At 39.4% G+C, this 10,434-nt stretch overlaps 1 protein-coding gene across 1 annotated transcript; it reads left to right on the top strand.

Moving 5' to 3' along the window:
• The first annotated feature begins 4,876 nt into the window (after positions 1-4,876).
• On the top strand, positions 4,877-8,586 carry LOC132495365 (importin-7-like). The gene is given in 5 exon segments (XM_060107221.1): positions 4,877-5,391; positions 5,464-5,793; positions 6,196-6,448; positions 6,450-7,089; positions 7,092-8,586. Coding segments are annotated over 5 exon segments (3,096 nt in total). The 5' UTR covers positions 4,877-4,912; the 3' UTR covers positions 8,486-8,586.
• Positions 8,587-10,434: the final 1,848 nt, after the last annotated feature.

Here is a 10,434-nt window from a genome sequence, read left to right as displayed (position 1 = left end):
CCATAACAATTAAGAAAATGGTCATAAGAACAAAGATATCGATAATTACCTTAAACGTGAATGGATTAAATGCTCCAACCAAAAGACACAGGCTGCTTGAATGGATACAAAAAGAAGACCCATATATATGCTGTCTGGAAGAGACCAACTTCAGACCTAGGGACACATACAGACTGAAAGTGAGGGGATGGAAAAGATATTCCATGCAAATGGAAATCAAAAGAAAGCTGGAATAGCAATACTCATATCAGATAAAACAGACTTTAAAATAAAGAATGTTAAAAGAGACAAGGAAGGACACTACATAATGATCAAGGGATCAATCCAAAAAGAAGATATAACAATTATAAATATATATGCACCCAACACAGGAGCACCTCAATACATAAGGCAACTGCTAACAGCTATAAAAGAGGAAATCGACAGTAACACAATAATAGTGGGGGACTTTAACACCTCACTTACACCAAGGGACAGATCATCCAAAATGAAAATAAATAAGGAAACAGAAGCTTTAAATGACACAGTAGACCAGATAGATTTAATTGATATTTACAGGACATTCCATCCAAAAAGAGAAGATTACACTTTCTTCTCAAGTGCGCACGGAACATTCTTCAGGATAGATCACATTTTGGGTCACAAATCAAGCCTCAGTAAATTTAAGAAACCTGAAATAATATCAAGCATCTTTTCTGACCACAACATTATGAGATTAGAAATGAATTACAGGGGAAAAAACATAAAAATCACAAACACATGGAGGCTAAACACTACATTACTAAACAACTAAGAGATCACTGAAGAAATCAAAGAGGAAATCAAAAATTACCTAGAGAGGGCCTCCCTGGTGGCGCAAGTGGTTGAGAGTCCGCCTGCCGATGCAGGGGATACGGGTTCGTGCCCCGGTCTGGGAGGATCCCATATGCCGCGGAGCGGCTGGGCCCGTGAGCCATGGCCGCTGAGCCTGCGCGTCCGGAGCCTGTGCTCCGCAACGGGGGAGGCCACAACAGTGAGAGGCCCGCATACCGCAAAAAAAAAAAAAAAAAAAAAAATTACCTAGAGACATATGACAACGAAAACACGACAATCCAAAACCTATGGGATGTAGCAAAAGCAGTTCTAAGAGGGAAGTTTATAGCTATACAAGCCTACCTCAAGAAACAAGAAAAATCTCAAATAAATAATCTAACCTTACACCTAAAGGAACTAGAGAAAGAAGAACAAATGAAATCCAAAGTTAGCAGAAGGAAAGAAATCATAAAGATCAGAGCAGAAATAAATGAAATAGAAACAAAGAAAACAATAGCAAAGATCAATAAAACTAAAAGCTGTTCTTTGAGAAGATAAACAAAATTGACAAATCATTAGCCAGACTCATCAAGAAAAAGAGGGAGAGGACTCAAATCAATAATACTAGAAATGAAAAAGGAGATGTAACAAGAGACACTGCAGAAATACAATTCATCCTAAGACACTACTACAAGCAACTCTATGCCAATAAAATGGACAATGTGGAAGAAATGGACAGATTCTTAGAAAGGGTAACCTTCCAAGACTGAACCAGGAAGAAATAGAAAATATGAATGGACCAATCAGAAGTAATAAAATTGAAACTGTGATTAAAAATCTTCCAAAAAACAGAAGTCCAGGACCAGATGGCTTCACAGATGAATTCTATCAAACATTTATAGACGAGCTAACACCCATCCTTCTCAAACTCTTCCAAAAAACTGCAGAGGAAGGAACACTCCCAGACTCATTCTAGGAGGCCACCATCACCCTGATACCAAAACAAGACAAAGATACTGCAAAAAAAGAAAATTACAGACCAATATCACTGATGAATATAGATGCAAAAATCCTCAACAAAATACTAGTAAACAGAATCCAACAACACATTAAAAGGATCAAACACCATGATCAAGTGGGATTTATCCCAGGGATGCAAGGATTCATCAATATATGCAAATCAATCAATGTGATACACCATATTAACAAATTGAAGAATAAAAATCATATGATCATCTCAGTAGATGCAGAAAAAGCTTTTGACAAAATTCAACACCCATATATGATAAAAACTCTCCAGAAAGTGGGCATAGAGGGAACCTACCTCAACATAATAAAAACCACATACGACAAACCCACAGCAAACATCATTCTCAATGGTGAAAAACTGAAAGCATTACCTCTAAGATCAGGAACAAGAAAAGGATGTCCACTCTCACCACTATTATTCAACATAGTTTTGGAAGTCCTATCCTCGGCAATCAGAGAAGAAAAAGAAATAAAAGGAATACAAATTGGAAAAGAAGAGGTAAAACTGTCACTGTTTGCAGATGACATGATACTATACATAGAGAATCCTAAAGATGCCACAGAAAACTACTAGAGCTAATCAATGAATTTGGTAAGGTTGCAGGATATAAAATTAATGCACAGAAATCTCTTGCATTCCTATACACTAATGATGAAAAATCTGAAAGAGAAGTTAAGGAAACACTCCCATTTACCATTGCAAGAGAAAGAATAAAATACCTAGGAATAAACCTACCTAGGGAGACCAAAGACCTGTATGCAGAAAACTATAAGACACTGATGAAAGAAATTAAAGATGATACCAACAGATGGAGAGATATACCATGCTCTTGGATTGGAAGAATCAATATTGCGAAAATGACAATACGACCCAAAGGAATCTACAGATTCAACGCAATCCCTACCAAATTACCAATGGCATTTTTTACAGAACTAGAACAAAAAATCTTAAAATTTGTATGGAGACACAAAAGACCCCGAATAGCCAAAGCTGTCTTGAGGGAAAGAAACGGAGCTGGAGGAATCAGACTCCCTGACTTCAGACTATACTACAAAGCTACAGTAATCAAGACAATATGATACTGGCACAAAAACAGAAACATAGATCAATGGAACAAGATAGAAAGCCCAGAGGTATACCCACGCACCTATGGTCAACTAATCTATGACAAAGGAGGCAAGGATATACAATGGAGAAAAGACAGTCTCTTCAATAAGTGGTGCTGGGAAAACTGGACAGCTACATGTAAAAGAATGAAATTAGAACACTCCCTAACACCATACACAAAAATAGACTCAAAATGGATTAGAGACCGAAATGTAAGACCGGACACTATAAAACTCTTAGAGGAAAACATAGGAAGAACACTCTTTGACATAAAACACAGCAAGATCTTTTTTGATCCACATCCTAGAGGATGTGGAAATAGAAACAAAAATAAACAAATGGAACCTAATGAAACTTCAAAGCTTTTGCACAGCAAAGGAAACCATAAACAAGATGAAAAGACAACCCTCAGAATGGGAGAAAATATTTGCAAACGAATCAACGGACAAAGGATTAATCTCCAAAATATATAAACAGCTCATGCAGCTCAATATTGAAAAAACAAACAACCCAATCCAAAAATGGGCAGAAGACCTAAATAGACATTTCTCTGAAGAAGACATACAGATGGCCAAGAAGCACATGAAAAGCTGTTCAACATGATTAATTATTAGAGAAATGCAAATCAAAACTACAATGAGGTACCACCTCACACCAGTTAGAATGGGCATCATCAGAAAATCTACAAACAACAAATGCTGGAGAGGGTGTGGAGGAAAGGGAACCCTCTTGTACTGTTGGTGGGAATGTAAATTGATACAGCCACTATGGAGAACAGTATGGAGGTTCCTTAAAAAACTAAAAATAAAATTACCATATGATCCAGCAATCCCATATACTGGGCATATATCCAGAGAAAACCATAATTCACAAAGACACATGCACCCCAATGTTCATTGCACCACTATTTACAACAGCCAGGTCATGGAAGCAACCTAAATGCCCATCGACAGATGAATGGGTAAAGAAGATGTGGTACATATATGGAATGGAATATTACTCAGCCATGAAAAGGAATGAAATTGTGTCATTTGTAGAGACGTGGATGGATCTAGAGACTGTCATACAGAGTGACATAAGTCAGAAAAAGAAAAACAAATATCGTATATTAACGCATGTATGTGGAACCTAGAAAAATGGTACAGATGAACTGGTTTGCAGGGCAGAAACTGAGACACAGAGGTAGAGAACAAACGTATGGAAACCAAGGGGGGAAAGCCACAGGGGGGCGGGGGTGGTGGTGGTGTGATGAATTGGGAGATTGGGATTGACTTGTATACACTGATGTGTATAAAACTGATGACTAATAAGAGCCTGCTGTATAAAAAAGAAAAAAAAAAAAGAAAAAAAACAAGATTTCCCCCTGAAAACCAACAGGGAGATCGTTCAGTATATAAAAGAATTTAAAGGGAAAAACGTCACCCCAGGGGTGCTGCCTCCTCCTCATATTGTCAGAAGGACCAGATATATGCACTTGGAGCAGAAATACCAATTATTTTCTTACATGCTGTGGACTTGGATAAGAAAAATGTCTCCTCCCCATAATCTCACCATTTACTTTGGCTCCACCTATGTAGCCCTTACAAGAGAATTTGCTAATTTTGTTCTGCAATACCAGAGAGCCATTGATTTACTTGGGTGGTCTAAGGACACCTACTCTCCTGATGAACATTTCTGGGTGACACTTAAGAGGATTCCAGCAGGTCTTGTCTGTAGGAGCGACAACTCAGGGCCACATGGGCTGCGGACTGCCCAAGTGGACTACATCTCCCAAAGGGCTCCACGGGCGCACCGACAGGAAGTGGCTGGAGCATCTCCCGCCTCCATGCTGAGGAGAAGAGGTTCTCTCCGTGGTCTTGGCGCTTCTCTTTCCTTTGGCGGTGGTTGCTGCTGCGGAGCACGGCGAGTCCATGTGTGCAGTGAGGGGCACTATTCCTGGGCCAGTAGCACCCGAGCCCCGGGTTTGACTGCGTCCGCCCTGTGATGGACCCCAACACCATTATCGAAGCCCTGCGGGGCACCATGGACCCAGCCCTGCGTGAGGCCATGGAGCGCCAGCTCAATGAAGCACACAAGTCTCTGAATTTTGTTTCAACACTGCTTCAGATTACTATGTCAGAACAACTGGATTTACCTGTGAGACAGGCAGGTGTTATCTATTTGAAAAATATGATAACACAGTATTGGCCTGATCGGGAAATGGCACCAGGGGATATATCCCCTTATACTATTCCAGAAGAAGATAAACATTGTATTTGAGTAAATATTGTAGAAGTCATTATCCACTCTCCTGAGCTCATCAGGGTACAAAGTACTACATGCATTCATCATATCATCTAACATGATTATCCAAGTTGCTGGACTACCATTGTGGACAAAATTGGCTTTTACCTTCAGTCTGATAACAGTGCATGTTGGCTAGGAATTCTTCTTTGCCTCTATCAGCTTGTGAAAAATTATGACTACCCATCTTCCTGCTAAGGAATGTTCCAGCTGTTGCTCCAGCCTCTGTCAGAGTGCCAGTTGTAGTTCTGGTATAAGAAACCAGAGGAACGGAGTCCATTGGTAGCAGCAATGCAATATTTCCTGCCAGTTCTAAAGGACCGTTTTATCCAGCTTCTTTCTGATCAGTCTGATCAATCTGTCCTCATCCAGAAACAAATTTTCAAGATCTTCTATGCTCCTGTTCAGTATACACTACCACTGGAGCTGATAAACCAACAGAACCTGACAGAATGGATAGAAATTTTAACGACTGTTGTGAACAGGGATGTACCTAATGAAACACTTCAAGTTGAAGAAGATGATAGACCTGAGTTACCATGGTGGAAATGTAAGAAACGGGCTTCACATATCTTAGCAAGGCCTTTTTTTTTTTTTTTTTTTTAAGCCTTGCGCTCCCTGAAGGTTTTCCGGCAAACCATTTTTTTTTTTTAAAAAAACAGAGAACAGGAGTATTTATTTATTTATTTATTTTAACATTTATTTATTTATTTTTGGCTGTGTTGGGTCTTCGTTTCTGTGTGAGGGCTTTCTCTAGTTGTGGCAAGTGGGGGTCACTCTTCATCGTGGTGCGCGGGCCTCTCACTATCGCGGCCTCTCTTGTTGCGGAGCACAGGCTCCAGACACGCAGGCTCAGTAGCTGTGGCTCACGGGCCTAGTTGCTCCGCGGCATGTGGGATCTTCCCAGACCAGGGCTCGAACCCATGTCCCTTGCATTGGCAGGCAGATTCTCAACCACTGCGCCACCAGGGAAGCCCAGCAAGGCTTTTTGAAAGATATGGAAGCCCTGGCAATGTTTCTAAGGAGTATAATGAATTTGCTGAAGTATTTCTGAAGACATTTGCTGTTGATGTCCAACAAGTTTTATTGAAGGTGTTATATCAGTACAAGGAGAAGCAATATATGGCTCCTCGAGTTTTACAACAGACATTAAATTATATTAATCAAGGAGCTTCTCATGCTCTCACCTGGAAGAATCTGAAGCCTCATATACAAGGCATTATCCAAGATGTTATTTTTTCCATTGATGTGCTATACAGATGCTGATGAGGAACTTTGGCAAGAAGACCCCTGTGAATATATACGCATGAAGTTTGATGTGTTTGAGGATTTCACCTCTCCTACCACTGCTGCCCAGACACTTTTGTTTACAGCTTGTAGTAAGAGGAAAGAGGTACTACAAAAGACTATGGGATTTTGCTACCAGATTCTTACAGAACTAAATGCTGATCCTCGAAAAAAAGATGGAGCCCTGCATATGATTGGCTCTTCAGCTGAAATACTTCTGAAGAAAAAGTTCTACAAAGATTAGATGGAATATATGTTGCAGAATTATGTATTCCCTCTCTTCAGCAGTGAACTAGGCTACATGAGAGCGAGGGCTTGCTGGATCCTTCACTATTTTTGTGAAGTGAAATTCAAAAGTGACCAGAACCTGAAAACAGCCCTAGAGCTGACACGAAGATGTCTGATTGATGATACGGAAATGCCTTTTAAAGTGGAAGCTGCCATTGCACTTCAAGTGCTGATCAGCAATCAAGAGAGCGCTAAAGAATACATCACACCATTCATCCGACCTGTCATGCAGGCTCTTCTTCATATTATAAGAGAAACAGAAAATGATGATCTTACCAGTGTAATTCAGAGAATGATCTGCGAGACAGTGAAGAAGTTACTCCTATTGCAGTAGAAATGATACAACATTTGGCAATGACATTTAATCAAGTAATCCAGACTGGGCCAGATGAAGAAGGAAGTGATGACAAAGCAGCTACTGCTATGGGAATCCTGAATACCATCGACACACTTCTTAGTGTAGTTGAAGATCATAAAGAAATAACCCAGCAGCTTGAAGGAATCTGCTTACAGGTCATTGGAACTGTTTTACAACAGCATGTCTTAGAATTCTATGAGGAGATCTTCTCTTTAGCACATAGTTTGACATGTCAACAAGTGTCTCCACAGATGTGGCAGCTACTACCTCTGGTATTTGAGGTTTTTCAGCAAGATGGCTTTGATTACTTTACAGATATGATGGCTCTGCTTCATAATTACCTAACAGTTGATACAGACACACTTCTGTCTGATACCAAGTACCTTGAAATGATATACAGTATGTGCAAAAAGGTTCTTACAGGAGTTGCAGGAGAAGATGCAGAATGTCATGCAGCAAAATTGTTAGAGGTGATCATTCTGCAGTGCAAAGGGCGTGGCACTGACCAGTGTATTCCCTTATTCGTGGAAGCAGCTTTAGAGAGACTGACAAGAGAGGTGAAGACAAGTGAACTTCGAACAATGTGTCTGCAAGTTGCCGTTGCAGCTTTGTATTATAATCCACACCTACTTCTCAACACCGTAGAAAATCTTCACTTCCCTAATAATATTGAACCAGTTACAAATCATTTTATTACACAGTGGCTTAATGATGTTGATTGTTTCTTGGGGCTTCACGACAGAAAGATGTGTGTTCTGGGCCTATGTGCTCTTATTGATATGGAACAAATACCACAAGTTTTAAATCAGGTTTCTGGACAGATTTTACTAGCTTTTATTCTTTTATTTAATGGATTAAAAAGAGCATATGCCTGCCATGCAGAACACGAGAATGACAGTGATGATGATGATGAATCGGAGGAACTGGGGAGTGATGAAGATGATATTGATGAAGATGGACAAGAATATTTGGAGATCCTGGCTAAGCAAGCGGGCGAAGATGGAGATGATGAAGACTGGGAAGAAGATGATGCTGAAGAAACTGCCCTGGAAGGCTATTCCACGATCATTGATGATGAAGATAACCCTGTTGATGAGTATCAGATATTTAAAGCTATATTTCAAACTATACAAACACGTAATCCCGTGTGGTATCAGGCTCTGACTCATGGTCTTAATGAAGAACAAAGAAAACAGTTACAGGATATAGCAACTCTAGCTGATCAAAGAAGAGCAGCCCATGAATCCAAAATGATTGAGAAGCATGGAGGATACAAATTCAGTGCTCCAGTTGTGCCAAGTTCTTTCAGTTTTGGAGGCCCGGCACCAGGGATGAATTGAGTTACCACTTTCCTACAGTGTGATTGTAGTGAAGAGCTTGTGTTCCTCCTAGTAGCAGTTCCAGAACTGGTTCATGTTTTTCACTCTAAACTAACTGATCAATAGATGGACAAAAAAAACCCAGGAGGTGGGACCTGATCATGCAACCTGGCACTGAAAATGAATCCAGAAGGATTTTGGCAGGGGAGGGAGGTAACTTGGGGGGCAGGGAGTATTTTCTTTATTTTTCGAAAAAAGTAAGATTCTGACTAAAAGTTCAAGTGACACTGTGGAAATCTGCAACAAGAGAGGATGTCATGAAGGCAGCTTTTCTTTTTCCTAGGAAAAAATAGGCATGGGCTACAGGACTATTTAAAATGTCTCATTTACAGTATAAGCTCAGAGGTAGATGTAATTTTTACACCTATGAGTATCTGTCCGATTTCTGTCTCTTCCTCACCATTGGGTATCTATTCTTTATATGTAAATAAGATAAGGTAATCGATAGTTTTATTCAATCTTTGTCATTTTCATCATCAAAGCTTGTTTCTATGTAGATTATTGGACATTTATTGTAGCACTACATAACTGATTAAAAAAAATCTGTAAATGAATTAACACTTTCATATTGAAACAAGCCTGCTAGCCTATGTATAAAATAGCAAAATGTTTTCTGTTTATAAAAAGATGCGATGTAATGGAGTGGGGGGCAGGGGTAATTTCAACTTATTAATTTAAAAATGAACTAGGAATTTTGTACCTGGTACTTTGTGGTGTACTGGTGTACTCACCCCTGATAGTGACTTGAATTCAGTATGTTAAAAGGGGTTAGTGATATTTCCTTGCTGCTAAAAATGGAAACTCCCTCTGTGTCCTGTTTTTTCTTAAAGCTCTCAGTGTACAAGTGGATATTTGGATAGAAGACCTTACTGTAACAAATAGGAAAGATGATGTTTGAAGCATGTAAATTGGATATAAAATTCTACTGTTAAAGAATTGATAAAAGAGTATGGCTAAACATCTATATATGCAATCTATTAGAAGAACTTAATTCTGCAAAAAGAACTACCATACAACCCAGCAATCCCACTACTGGGCATATACCCTGAGAAACCCATAATTCAAAAAGAGTCATGTACCACAATGTTCATTGCAGCTCTATTTACAATAGCCAGGACATGGAAGCAACCTAAGTGTCCATCGACAGATGAATGGATAAAGAAGATGTGGCACATATATACAATGGAATATTACTCAGCCATAAAAAATGAAACTGAGTTATTTGTAGTGAGGTGGATGGACCTAGAGTCTGTCATACAGAGTGAAGTTAAGTCAGAAAGAGAAAAACAAATACCGTATGCTAACATATATGTATGGAATCTAGAAAAAAATGGTTCTGAAGAACCTAGGGGCAGGACAGGAATAAAGATGCAGACGTAGAGAATGGACTTGAGGACGTGGGGAGGGGGAAGGGTAAGCTGAGATGAAGTGAGACAGTGGCATGGACATATGTACACTACCAAATGTAAAATAGATAGCTAGTGGGAAGCAGCCGCATAGCACAGGGAGATCAGCTCAGTGCTTTGTGACCACCTAGAGGGGTGGGATAGGGAGGGTGGGAGGGAGATGCAAGAGGTAGGAGATACGGGGATATATGTATATGTATAGCTGATTCACTTTGTTATAAAGCAGAAACTAAAACACCATTGTAAAGCAATTGTACTTCAATAAAGATGTTAAAAAAAAAAAAGAGAGAGAGAGAGAAAATGTCTGCTCTTTGAAAGGCCCTGAGGTGAGAATGAAGACAAGCCATAGACTGGGAAAAAATATTTGCAAATCATATATCTTGCTAAAGAAACTGTATCTAGAAAAAAATGTATATTTAGATATAAATATATCCTAGAAAAAGAATATATTTATTCGCAAAACTCAATAATAAAACAAACAACCCAATTAAAAAATGGGCCAAA

This window comes from Mesoplodon densirostris, chromosome 8, assembly GCF_025265405.1.
Source record: "Mesoplodon densirostris isolate mMesDen1 chromosome 8, mMesDen1 primary haplotype, whole genome shotgun sequence".
In the NCBI taxonomy this organism is placed as follows: Eukaryota; Metazoa; Chordata; class Mammalia; order Artiodactyla; family Ziphiidae; genus Mesoplodon; species Mesoplodon densirostris.
This window is presented reverse-complemented; position numbering and strand designations above follow the sequence as displayed.